The sequence below is a fragment of the Myodes glareolus genome, chromosome 9 (assembly GCF_982192425.1).
Source record: "Myodes glareolus chromosome 9, mMyoGla1.1, whole genome shotgun sequence".
NCBI classification, from domain to species: Eukaryota; Metazoa; Chordata; class Mammalia; order Rodentia; family Cricetidae; genus Myodes; species Myodes glareolus.
In genome coordinates, this window is record NC_142034.1 from 63,574,361 (window position 1) to 63,587,514 (window position 13,154).

General features: G+C 52.1%; 2 protein-coding genes across 4 annotated transcripts in view; one reads left to right on the forward strand and one right to left on the reverse strand.

Annotated features, from left to right (window-relative positions):
- The window catches only part of Top3a (DNA topoisomerase III alpha), a 36,723-nt gene extending 33,643 nt beyond the window's left edge, over nucleotides 1-3,080 (forward strand). For both annotated transcript variants that reach the window (XM_048448123.3, XM_085695027.2), the window contains 2 exons: nucleotides 435-1,123; nucleotides 2,480-3,080. In XM_048448123.3, the coding sequence (XP_048304080.3) occupies nucleotides 435-1,123; nucleotides 2,480-2,658 (868 nt within the window). In that variant the 3' untranslated portion in view covers nucleotides 2,659-3,080. The remainder of the gene's footprint in view (nucleotides 1-434; nucleotides 1,124-2,479) is intronic.
- A 3,003-nt stretch (nucleotides 3,081-6,083) lies between these two features.
- On the reverse strand, nucleotides 6,084-13,062 carry Mief2 (mitochondrial elongation factor 2). 2 transcript variants are annotated; one of them, XM_087910551.1, is made up of 6 exons: nucleotides 12,848-13,062; nucleotides 12,633-12,724; nucleotides 11,876-12,174; nucleotides 9,903-10,055; nucleotides 9,371-9,533; nucleotides 6,084-8,826 (listed from the first exon to the last, which is right to left on the reverse strand). In XM_087910551.1, exons 4-6 carry the CDS (start codon nucleotides 10,047-10,049, stop codon nucleotides 7,766-7,768), a joined length of 1,371 nt encoding a protein of 456 aa, XP_087766677.1. In that variant the 5' UTR covers nucleotides 10,050-10,055; nucleotides 11,876-12,174; nucleotides 12,633-12,724; nucleotides 12,848-13,062; the 3' UTR covers nucleotides 6,084-7,765. The 2 variants fall into 2 exon arrangements, with proteins under 2 accessions (XP_087766677.1, XP_087766676.1); XM_087910550.1 differs by having other exon boundaries at nucleotides 12,633-13,062.
- Nucleotides 13,063-13,154: the final 92 nt, after the last annotated feature.

Sequence of the window (13,154 nt, forward strand, 5' to 3'; positions counted from 1 at the left end):
ACATATTTGAAATGATTTATAGGATAAAATACTTACTTTGCAAAGTAGATATACAGCACTACTGAAGGGACTAATACTGCTTTTCATTTAGGCAAGACTGGATTTGTGTCCATCTCTGTCCCTGTACTCCACAGAACCATCATGGTTCATTGTTTCCGGAAAAGTCTGTATTGTGCACACATGAAAACATGAAAGTAGACTAGATGCATTCTTCCTGTCTTGACTTCCTTACCTTGAAAGAGCCCAGATCCCTGAGGGGCCAGTGGTGTAGAGAAGTCGAACTTTGCGGAGGTGCCTATATTTGGGTGGTGTGTTACATCTGAGAGTTCGTTTGTACTCTGAATGGGCTTTCTGAGGTATGCAGGGAGGCTGTGATTGGCGACCACCACACACCAGGGCAAAAATTCACATCTTTTTCATTTTGGCCTCACTAGGTTGAAGTTGAAGTTTAAGCGTGGTAGCCTTCCCCCAACCATGCCCCTGGAGTTTGTTGGCTGCATAGGTGGATGTGATGAGACACTGAAGGAAATCTTCGGCCTACGATTTTCACAGGCCCCCACAAGAGCTACCCAGCCCTCTGGCCACCTGCAGGCCAGCCAGGTCACCAACAGGATGGACAGCAGTCAACACAGTCTTTCTCAACCTCTGGTCAACAGACATACTGGACCTTCAAAGGCAATGGCTCAAACCTTCCTACCATCCAATGCTGCTGGTGAAAGCAACTCTGTGACCTGCAATTGTGGCCAGGAGGCTTTGCTGCTCACTGTCCGCAAGCAGGGCCCCAACCAGGGCCGGCAGTTCTATAAGTGCAGTGGTGGTGGTTGCAACTTCTTCCTGTGGGCTGACAGCAGCCATCCCACTGGAGGAGGGCCCCCCACCTCTGCATCAAGACTCCCCGGCAACTCTGTGGGATGGCTGTCAGCCTCAGACAGCAACATGGATGGGTTTGGCAGCCATGACAGTGACAGTGATGGAAATACGTCCTGCCTGTGTGGGCAGCCTGTTGTCACACGGACTGTGCAGAAGGATGGACCCAACAAAGGACGCCAGTTCCACACCTGTGCCAAGCCAAGAGAGCAGCAGTGTGGCTTCTTTCAGTGGGTAGATGAGAACGTGGCCCCAGGTGAGGGAGCAAGGCAGCAGGTTCCTACGTAGGTTCTCACAGTGGCTACCACTACAGAGACCAGAGAAGGAGGGAAGGCAAATGAGTGTAGTGCAGGATCAGCAGGGCCATTACTTTGACTCTGTTTCCTCATTGTTAAGCAAGTTAGGAACCATAGGATCTTGTGTTCACATTAAAAAGTAGCTACTGTGCCCAGCGCTGTGATAAATACCCTTTCTATAGCAGGCATCTTTCATCTGCATTAGATCACAGGTTTCCACATGAGGTGAGGTACAGGTGTCACAGTGACAGGGCCCAAGGTAAGATAAGCGTCTTCCTCCCCTGCAGACTGTCATCCTTGCTAGGTCATTGATGTCAGTAGCACCCTGATGGCACCCTGACTGTGGTAGTTTGTAGAAACCTGTCCAGAGCTACACAGCCTGACTAATGTCTCAGGAATGATTGCTAAAGGACTGGTATCCAGACATTGGATCAGATGGGTCCTTGCCACTGCAATGCATAGCAGCAAACCCGAGGCTAAGCAGCAACTTTGCAGTTAAGCAGATCTTTCCGATCCCAGGTGTTTACCTTCACATAGCTGTCAGTCTTAGTCCCCTCAGCAATAACCTGGTTAGAGAGATGGTTCAGTGGTTAGAAACACTTGCTGTTCTTCCAGAAGACTTGAGTTCGGTTCTAGCACCCGTATCAGGTGGCTCACAACCAACCACCTAGAACTCCAGGTCCAGGGAATCTAGTGTCCCCTTCTGTAGGCGCCTGTACTCATATGTGTGTGTGTGTGTGTGTGTGTGTGTGTGTGTGTGTGTGTGTGTGTATGTACACACACACACACACACACACACATAGCTTAAAACCTGAGGGGATCTTTTTTTGTGTTTTGTTTCTGTTTTATTTTTTCTTTGAGACAGGGTTTCTTGATGTAACAGCCTTGGCTGTCCTGGAACTCACTTTGTAGACCAGGCTGGTCTTGAACTTATAACACAGAGATCCTCCTACCTCTGCCTCCTGAATGCTGGGATTAAAGATGTATAAAGTAAAATAATGTAAAAAGAAAAGGAAAGGAGGTAACAGGGTAGGATATACCTTATTCTTGACATGGAGCTGACCTTCACAGAGCAAAGGGAGTCTAGCCCCTGGGTTCAGCTGACTTGTTAGAGGGATGCCACCTCTACCCAGCACTGCCCCTTGATTTGGGTTTTGTTTCAGAGACAGGCTTATGTAGGCCAAGCTGCCCTTGAGCTGCTTCTGCCTCTCAGGTACTAGATTACAGGTCTACACCACCACAACTTGGAGCACATCTGTTCTTGCTACCTGAGGGTATCAGTTGTGAATTCAGCTTTTTCCTGTCTCCTCCCACAGGGAACTTTACAGCCCCACCATGGCCAGGAGGCAGAGGAAAAGCCCAGAGACCAGAGGCTGCAAGCAAAAGACTAAGAGCAGGTTCCTCAGATGCAGGATCTACAGCAAAAAAGCCCCGGAAATGTAGCCTTTGCCACCAGCCTGGACACACCCGCCCTTTTTGTCCTCAGAACAGATGAGGACAGGCAAGATGGAGGACGTTGCCTAGACCAGGAAATGAGCTAACTGGGACCAGGTGGCCATCCACTGTCTTAAAACCTAGGGAGGTGCTGGGTTTGGGGCTGACCTTCCTTTGTTGGGGAGTCCATCCAGCTCTGCAAGATGCTACTCCTGTCTGTGCTCAGGAGTGACTCCAGCAGCTGCACTGCTGAAACGTGAGAAGATGGTCAGTCATTGTGTAAGCAGAAACTGACCTTGGTGACATCCAAGCCCTGACTGGCTGCTGTCTGCCAAGTGAGAAGCGGGTAGTGCTTCCAGCCAACACTGGCTCTGCAGCTGCCTGGGAAGTAGCTCTCCTAATGTATCTGCAGAAGCTTCCATTCCTGCTCCATCTAGGACACTCATAGCTCATGTGCCTTAATAAAATACTTCATCCACTTTTTCTGATGGTGTGCAGTCTAGGGATGCCAACAAAAGCCAGGGAAGGCCACAGGGCCTTCTCCCTGGGACTCCACCCATCTCAGCACCCCTTGTCCCAGTTCTTCCTTGCTGTGGCTTGTCCCTTGAAGATGGCAGATTGGGACACTGACTTTCTTCCTTCATACTTTCCAGAGGAGGCCATGCACTTTTCCCCCCTCATAAACTTCTAGAAGATTTGTGCTAGCTTTATCCTACAGTTGAGAAGTGAAATGTGGATTGCTTGAGTTGCTAGTTCATGAAGCAAGTGGAGTTTTCAGGTCTGAACAGTAGCCTTCACTTAGACCAGTAGCTCTCAGCCTGACCAACAGCAGGCTTTCAGCAGTGAGTTTTCCTACCTTTGCTCAGTGGGGACAGTTAGCAGCCTGCATTTAGCATCTGTCCCTGCTGGGCTGACCTGTTTGATCACTTCACATAAGAACCTCATGTGCCTTCCTTCCCTTAGCATAACGTTCACAGGATTTGTTGAGATTGTACCTCTGCCTCCCGATTGCTGGGATTAAAGGCGTGTGTCACCACTGCCCAGCATTGCTTTTTTTTTTTTTAAGATTTATTTTTATTATGTGTGTTGGAATGTATACCACATGTGTGCAGGTACCGACCAAGGCCAGGAGAGGGCCTCGAGTCTCTAGAGCCGGAGTTACAAGCAGTTGTTAAGCCACACAATGTCGTGTGGAACCAAACTCTAGACCTCCAGGACAAGTGTTACGAACTGACACTTCATCACTCCAGCCCCCATACTTTATCTTTATGTCTGACTAAGCTCTGATTGGTATGGCAGTTGTCCTGCATATATGTAGGGCCATATCCTCCACTTCCTGATGTAACATGAAGCCCCAGTTGGTACCAAACTATGTATGTTTTTAACAGCAGCATACAATGGGAGCACAGTGAAGATGAGAAACTGATGGTGATGAGATGGAAAGTGATGGCTTCCTTGCCTTCCCTCAGATGTTTTGTGCCCACAATAGATTGCAGGGCACCGAATGGAGTGAGAGGGGCTGCTGTGTCACATGCTTGTGAGCCATGCCGCTGTGACATTCATCACTGCTATCTGGGTGGCCATCTCAGCCATTTTGGATGTATGTATAGCAATGAAATGTTAAAACCTTTAGCTAACTTTAAACGTTTATAGTGTCTGCACATGTGAAGTTACTGCTTTTCCACCCTTTTTTTCATGATCTTACAGCCATGCTAGTATGTATGCAGTAACATGATCCTTAACCCTGATTCTTCTGCTTCAGGCATGCACCACTATACTTGCTCTGCTGGCCACAGGGTCTGGGGTGCTGCTACTGCCATCGAGGCGGGAAGGAGGCGATTCAGGCTTGCGGACCCTGCTAATGGAGTTGAGCCATTTCAGACAGCGCTGATAAAACCAAAATTGCTTGTGGAAGCAAGGTGTGTACTCCAAAGACACTCAGGGCAGTAGGCAGGCTTGCCCTCACTTAGGGTCACGTATCCCATTGAGTCTCAGGCACAACCTGTTCCCTAAACCCCAGCAGCACCCTCAGAAACCTTCCTGAAAACTATTAAGTTTTTGTTTCCATCACAGATGAGTTTACAGACATGACTGTAACCCAAGAGACAAAAAAAAGGTGAATGTGCATGTCATCCTTGTGCAGAGGCCATGCTAATCTGTTTAGTGCATGTGCTGCTCTAATGGGCACCGAGGCCACACTGAGCAATATCAGAACGGGGAGGGACACCCTTCTCAGTTGGGTTAGAGATGTAACTTGAGAGCGGCCATGACCCTATAGCTGTATACCCACATTCCCCCTGTCCAGCGTGCGCTCATAGGTCTCGCCTCTCTTGCCTCTCTCTCGCCCTATGTACCTTTCTGGTTTTAAGAAAGCATGGAGGAACACTGCTTGCTCCCCATGGCTTGCTCAGTTCTGTTTTCTTGTACAACTAGGGACCACCTGCCCAGGGCTGGCACTGCCCACCATCAACTGAACCCTCCCACATCAATTATTAACCAAGAGAATGTTTCATAACCGTGCCTATAGGCCAGTCTGAAGAGATATTCTCAATTGAGGTTTCTTCATCCCAGGTGACCCTAGCTGTTCCAACTTGGAAAACAAAACAAAACTAACCACCACAGCTGTGAGTTCTACCCCTGAAAACACCCTAAAGGCCTAGGCCGAATAGGCCCCTCAGTCCTAGAGTCTGACAGACAAATCATGTCTGGCTCCATGCCTGCAAGTCCTTTGTTGGTTTTGTGTGGTGAGCAGGTCCTCCGCTGCTGAGCTCCACTGCCTTTAATCTGTGCTGATGGTAAAGCCAGGACCTCATGCTAAACAGGCTCTGCCCCCAAGCTGTGCCCCAGCCCCTGCCCATTCCTGTTAATAGAGATATTTTCTTTTGAGCTTGACAGACTCATCAGCCACCATGGACCAAACTTCAACACTTAGGGACACTGTATATTTGTACCACAGAGTTCACAGGCTCAGGACCCCAAAGTGCCCTGAAAGATTCTCTCTCACTCTTCAAGACAGGGTTTCTCTGCGTAAGAGCTCTGGCAAATCAGGACACCCACTTCCTACCACCAAGAGACAGGTCAATCCCTCAGTTGTTACCAAGGCCATATAACCCTACCTCAAATGCCAGCTTCCACACTGGAGGGTAGTACTAACTGCCTGCAATCCAAATTTGGAAAAGGCCTGGACACTGGGCATCCACCCACTAAGGCCCAGCCTTGCCCTGGAGTTTGCCAAGCAGTGTGAGGATCACCAGAGTCGCTGGTGTTGCCTTGGGATATGTGCCAGGCATTTTCTGCTGCAACTGCCTGACTCAACATTAAAGGCTGTTCTTGAAGACACGTACCTGATTATAAAGGAAAGCTGGGTATTCAAAGTGCGAACGTTGCTGGGCAGTGGTGGCACACGCCTTGCGGATTTGGGAGGCAGAGGCAGGGAGGTCCCTGACTTGAAAAACAAACAAAAGTACAAGTGTCAGAGGCCATGCATGGAATTGAAGGTTTATTTTAGAGACCTGAGGAGTGAGGTAGATCTCTTCCCACACTTTGGCTTCCACCCTTTATCCACATCGTCTCCAAAGAAGGGGACACTGGGGCATACTTATGTCCCAGATCTCTCACAGACCTGGAAGTCTGCAACTGGATATAGCATGAGTTCAAGGCCAGATAAAACCATGACTGAAGGCTAAGATGAATCAGGGATTGTCTGAACCAAAGACTGAACAGTGTCTCTTGAATAGTTGGTACTTGAGCCAAAGCAGCTGTATATCAAGTGGCTCCTCAGTTGTTACTGAGACCACATACATGAGGGTCTCTCAGGCTGGGACCCAACAGCTCTTTTCCCATAGTGCAGACGGCAAGTCTCATCTCTTCAGCCTGAAGACTTTTTTGTTGTTGGGGTTTTTTGAGACAGGATTTCTCAGTGTAGCCTTGGCTGTCCTGGAACTAGCCCTGTAGACCAGGCTGGCCTCAAACTCATAGAGATCCACCTGCCTCAGCCTCCTGAGTGCTGGGATTAAAGGCGTGCACCACCACTGCCCGGCTCCTGAAAAGACTTTTTAAAAAGGAATCTGACCATCTCCATGATGACCTCAAGCCTCCACATCAAGCCAGCTACAAGACTTGTGAAGCTCCAAGCATCCACCTATGAAGGTATTAAGACCATTTTCTGCCAGCAAGAATCACACAGGTATAAAAATGATCCTTCTTTTATTCACTCTTCAGGCATAGCATTGTTTCAATGTCTGTGTGTGTGTGTGGTGGGGGGTACCTAAAATAGAAAGGGCCCCTGGCAGAGGAGGTAATCTCCCTCCTCCAGCCATGCCACCTTAATCAGGGTTCCAGGTGAGGACACAGACACTTCTGAATATTTTGGCACGTTGCATAGGCCATGGCTGCACGCAGGCCTCTGGGAGGGGCATGTCCTCTACTCGCAATGGGATAGCCTTGCACAGGCAGCACAGAGCTCAGCTCCCAAATAGGAAGGGGCTGTCCCAGAGGTAATTTGTGACCTACAGAAAAAACCCACCTAGCAGGAGGAAACAAGACCTTTCTTCCCTAGGGTATAAGGCAGGCAGGCAGGCAGCAAGGAAGACCACTTCCATTTCAAGGCCTGAGGACTCAACCAGAAAAACAAATGCGTGACTGTCAGGAGAACGCCATCCTTCAACAGCTAAGAAGCTACCTTCCAGGGCACCAGATGATTCCAGCCCCAGAGAGTAACAAACACATAAGACTCAGTGACCAACTGTGTGTGCCTCCAGGATACCTGGGGCTGTTACCCAACCAAGAACATTAAGTGTCCTTCTTGGCAAAATGTAGGTGAAGTCTAGGAAATCAAAAGCCATGTCACATTCTTGGGAAGTTCATTGCTGGTCATGATAGACTAAGCCCAAGATCCTAAGATAACCCCAGAGGGCCAAGGGGCATCTGTGCGGCTGGCATTAAAAGCCAGGACAGGCTGGTCACATTAGGTGACATGAACCCAGACTCTGGATTTGGGAATCCTGGTCACCATCACCCAGGCACATGCCTACCCACAGGCTTAGGTAATGCATCCTCCCCTCCACTCCGGCTAAAATAAAGCAAACCACACTCTGCAGTATCCCTGGAGGGAGGTGGTTGCTGCTCTCCAGCATCAGAAGAACAAGTCAATCATGGGCCTCATCTACCTAGAGTAGGCTCTCAGGGACCTGCAGACCATTATACAGTACATAGCCAATGTCATCGATCTCCTCTTCCCGAAAACTGTCCAAGAGGTTCACGCCAGGGTTGAAGTGACAGGGCAGGTTAGCCTGCTCCAAGCTGCCCACCAGAAACTCCAGGGCTTGCAGAAAGCGATCCCCCAAGGCCTCCTCGGTCCAGGCTACTTCCTCTTTACCCAGATGCAGAACCACCTGGGTCAGGTGGCTCCAGCCCAGTCGCACCAGAGCCGGATGGCCACGACATACACCACATAGCAGCAGCAACAACCTCCGGCGAGCGCCAGCATCCTGGTCATCCAGGGCCCGCAAACAGGCAGCCTCTACAGGATATAGATCCTGCAGCCAGAGATTGGCAGCCAGCCCCTCCAGCGGCCAAGCCAGCAGAAGGCGATCATCAGTGCTGGCCCCAGGGACCACCAAGAGCACAGCTAAAGTGAACTCCAGACACTCATGTTGCACGTCCAGCAGCAGCTCCTCAGAAGCCACATTGGGCCGGATCAGACATCCAAGTAGGCTACCAATGGCTGGCCAGTTGACGGAGGCTGCCAGGGCCTTCCGTAGCAGCTCCAACAAGACACGGGAGGAAAGGTAACCCCCAACCAGGAAGCGATCCCATGGGCTGCGCCCACGGGGATGGAACTCAAGCTGGGTCCTGCGCACAGCCCAGCATCGAGGTTCCCTGGCCACAGTGTCCATGCCAGGTACCAGGCTCCACAGCCCTGGTTCTAACTCCAGGGGTGCTAGCAGGCGCACACGCTCAGCAGCCCCTGCCTGTAGCCCATCGTAGAGAGGCCCGCCTGGAACGAGCGCACCAAAGGGCAGTTCTGGGAACTTGTTCCTCAAGTAGGCCTGCAGCTCCAAGGCAATGTCTCCAGCCAGCTGTTTCACCAAAGCCACATGGGCTTCTGGGATAGTCACGCGGTTGCGCTCAAATGCCAGCAGCTTCTCCTGGAACGTCAGGCACAAGGGTGCTAGGGAGCTGGGTTGAGGCATCGATGTGGTCTGAGAATGAGCGGGTGTGGGCTCCACTGCAGAGGGAAGCATCCAGGACAGATCAGAAGGTCCCTTAACAAGTTAGGAAAACTACCTGATCACTAGCTGTATGGCTGCACTGGGCTTCCTCCTCACCTGTGACGGCCACTGAGAAAGACCTGAGCTCAGGTCCTTAGGACAGTGTGGACATGAGGACAAAGTCCCACTGGCCCAGAGTCCCAACACTTGGGCTCCTACAACTAAAACAACTTCACGGAGACTGGGGAAGACAGATCCTGATCTCTCCCGACCTCAGTTTCCCTATCTGAGGCTCTCTACCATTATATGGTGCAAGCTTGCTATGGTCGAAAGCAGACAGATAAATCAAGGACCCCAGGGCTGTGGAGCTACTCAGTGGTGGAGTACTGGCCTGGCATCTGTGAGACTCTGGGTTTTATCCTTAGCACAACAGTGAAACAGAGACCTACGATACCTGTGGACCACCTGCGGAGCCCACAACCCAAAGAGGAACAAAACCTTGTGAAGACTGCATCTCCTGCACGGGACTCACCACATTGGCTAGGAAGAAGTGCCGCTCACCTGGGACAGAGGGTGAGGGGGACACAAGAGATATGGGCTGGCTGAGGGCAGCAGGGGGGGGTTGGGGCTGTTGGTGTGATGTGGCTCTCAGCAGGTTCAGTTCCTTCCAGCCGTCCCCCTTGGTGTCATCCTCATCCCGAGGGCTAGTGGCCCTGTCGATGAGCTATAGGCAAAGTGACACAGATCAGAGCATCGGGGGCCGTGGCAAAGCTGAGGGGAGCACACCAGGAAGCTAGAGTGAAAAAGGAGGGGGCCCGTGTTGTTCCAGTCCAGCCTCAAAAAGTCCCACCACTGCCAGGCGGTGGTAGCACACGCCTTTAATCCCAGCACTTAGGAGACAGAGGCAGGCGGATCTCTGTGGATTCCAGACCAGCCTGGTCTTTAGAGTGAATTTCAGGACAGCCAGGGCTACAAAGAGAAACTGTCTCCAAAAACAAAAACAAAAAAGCAAGAAAGTCCCGCCATCCTCCAGCTCCCCAGTCCCACCTCCTCCTGTGGAGGTCTCAGGCAGGCTTTGCCAGCCTGGCCTTACCCGCTTTACAGCCAGGGTGGCAATGCCTAGCACTGCAGCCCCGCCCACACCTAGCACCAAACGAGCATTAGCCAGGAGGAAGTCCACCACACTGCCCAGGCCTTCGTCACCACGCTGCTTCCTCTGCTTCTGTGAAAACTCTGCCATGGTCGCCTGCAAGAGAGGCAGGGGTGTGTTACTGAGGGCGAGGACAGCTAGAGTGGTAGGGCCAACATACATATATGCTCAGCAATAATCAAGAGGGTGCTTCCTGGGGACTCACGAGAAAGGGGCTGCTCAAAGGGCTCCTTAGAAGGAAATAAGGGAACTGCCAGGCCCTCCCTGAAACCCGCATGCTTCCCACTTCTGGAAGGGGGCTCACACAGAAAGGCTCCAAGCCTCTTTCCTGGCTTCATCCTCCAAGGTCTCTGACATCTGCCAAGACCTTGAGAAACAGATCTCCCCATCGCTACCCTTACTCTACACAGACAAAAGCTGCCAAGCCAACAGAGTGAGTGTTACAGTTTGGGGCTCAAAACACAACCTCCAGCCTCATCCGCTCGCAAAGTCTGGGTATTTCTACTTCCCCATGGCTCCTAGTCATGCTCTAGACTCCTAATCCAGATCCACCCAGAACAGCCACTCTGTGTGACAGCCTGTCAGGAGGAGCCCAAAGCCCCCAGAAAGACTTGTAATGTGGGTTTCCAGAAAGCCTGTTTGGGTGGGACCTGTTGGACCTATGATAGATCCTCAGCAAATTTAGGGATCCAGTTACTGGCTCCTCCCCCAAATCTTGACAGGAAAACTTCCAGAGGCAGGACAACCCCATCAGATGCCAAGCTGAGGGCATGTACAAGTCAAGGATAAAAGCTTCATGGTCCAGTGATGAGCAAAGTAACCCAAAATAGCCCACTGAATGAGGAGAAGCTGGCCAGGCCCCTTAAACTCAGAACAATGTTGGGGATGGGAAGGTGAGAGGGAGGCCTATAGCCCAGGGTTTCTGGTTTTTCTGCACGATAGCACCAGTAAGGAAAGCTAGACCGGGTCAGGAACCTGAGAAAGCAAACAGAAATTACCAGGGCCCAGTCCACTAAACCAGAAGGTCATTGCCTGCTGGGACACCAAAGACCTCAGCCCTCCCTTCGGGGCCATGGGTGCCTTGGGACAAGTGACAAGATGCCGGGAGTAGCTGAAGCCTGAGGCACTTTGTGACCCAGCTGGGACGGACACCAGTCTGCTCTCCCAGACTAAAAATAAGACCCTGTCCTGGGACCTGGCAAGGTCAAAGGCCATTAAGGGGCCTATGATAATCTTAGAAGCCGGTTCTGCTCCTCCATTACTATCTACCACTGCCCTCGGACCAGGACCAGGACCCCACTCTGAGAACTGAAAGGGGCTTCTGTCCCATCACCTGTCTAAAGTGGGCCTTAGCCCTGCACGTGGAAGGGTCTTAAAGTCAAACTCCGGGCAAGAGGGGATAAAACAGGTGGTTAAAAATAACCAACGTAGGTCCAGGGTGGTGGTGTAGACCTTAATCACAGGACTCAGGAGGCAGAAGCAGTAAGATCTCCGTGAGTTCGAGGCAAGCCTGATCTACCTCGTGAGTTGGAGGACCGCCATAGCTACATAATAAAGACCTTGCTCAAAACAAACAAAAATAACAAAATAATCCGACTCTTCATAGCCTGGTTATCTGTCCTTCCTCTCGGGCCCAAAACTGATTGTCGTGGATGAATCAGGGCTGAGCAGAAACGTGTAACCACATATAAACGACTCTTAAACTCTATTCAAGGGGAAAATCACTGAGGCCATGGAAATCATATGCTATACCCAAGTCGGGAAGGGCCAACGCTAACATTCGAACTCAGGTCTTCAGTCCCCAAGTCCTCCCTCCCACCGCAGTGTGACCACAAGCCACGCCTCCACCAGCCTAGGGACGCGTGTCACGCCCGGGACTGGGAGACCCCGGGCCTCCCCGCGCGCTACAGCCGTACCTGCTTCCCGGCGTGAACACACCGACCCGAGGACGCAGCGAGCAGGATCCTGGAGCCCCAGGACCTGCCTGAGAATGGAACGTACAAGCCCCGGGAACCGAACGCCGAGCCCCGGGGCGGCAGATGACCCGAAAGGCACGCTGGAGAAGCAAGCCCTCGCTCCAATCCGAGAGCACAACTCGTGCGCACACGTGCTCAAAACTGCGCAGCTCAGCCAATGATCGCCAGGCACGCCCCTTGACCGTCGGGGGCGGAAACCACAGACGCTCTCCGGATTTAAAGGGACAAGGATATGTTGTCTGCGCAAAATGGGGATGGAGGGGGGTAAGAGAGTGACACTTATTCAGGGCCTGACCTAATTTATTTACTTTTTGTTGTTGTTGTTGCCAAAGGGCCTCCCACTGAAGCCAAGGCTGACCTCGAAGTCTGGGCAGTCCTGCATAAGCCTCCGGTCTGACCTTGTGTGTACTTGTGCTGGGAGCCTCGGTGTGGAGAAATCTGTCCCGGTCCAGGTTACTTTGGTGAGCCAGGCAGACGGAACCGCTCTTAACCCAAAGACCCACATTCTCTCTCAAGTTTGCCCCCTGCGACAGTGCCCGGTGGTCTCATTTCCTTTGGGGCTTGCCTGGCACGCAGTGGCACAGGAGCTGTGCCACCTGTCGTGCGAACTCTACCAGCCCTGTGTTCCCTCCTGTAACACCGGCGGCCAGACCCTTGAACCCCATAGGTCAGCCATGCCTGCCTATGGGAAACCTACCGTGTGCTAGCCAGCCACTGACAACCTGGCCCCAGAGAGACGCCGATCTTCTAGCGCTAGAAACAAGCCACTAAAGAGTCGTGGCGGGAGTCCTGGTGCCGGGCGAGAGTAACACATGGTTTCGTTATTATTTTGAAGTGTTTGTGCACCGTGGTCTTTAAACTGCCACACGCTGAGAGCCCATTTGCTCCCGACAGTTCTGGGAAGCATATTACCCAGGAGCAAAGTTGAGGCCAAAAACACAAGGGCTAAGCCCCGAAGACCCGGAAGTCTCACTACCGCCGATCTGTCACCCACAAGCCGCCTGCGCCCCTGACGTCGGCACCGCGATCTCTCCGGGGTCACGGCCCGCTTCCCAGGCTACAGCCGCCCAAGCGACACTGCCTGGAGTCCACCCTCGACGCCGCGACAGGAGAGCGGAGGTGGTGGACGCCTCCAGCGGGAGTCCCGGACTCCCGCAGGCCTCTCCGGTCCCCGAGCTCGCGAGAAGTCTGGGCTGGGCGAGGCCTAGAGCTCCTGGAG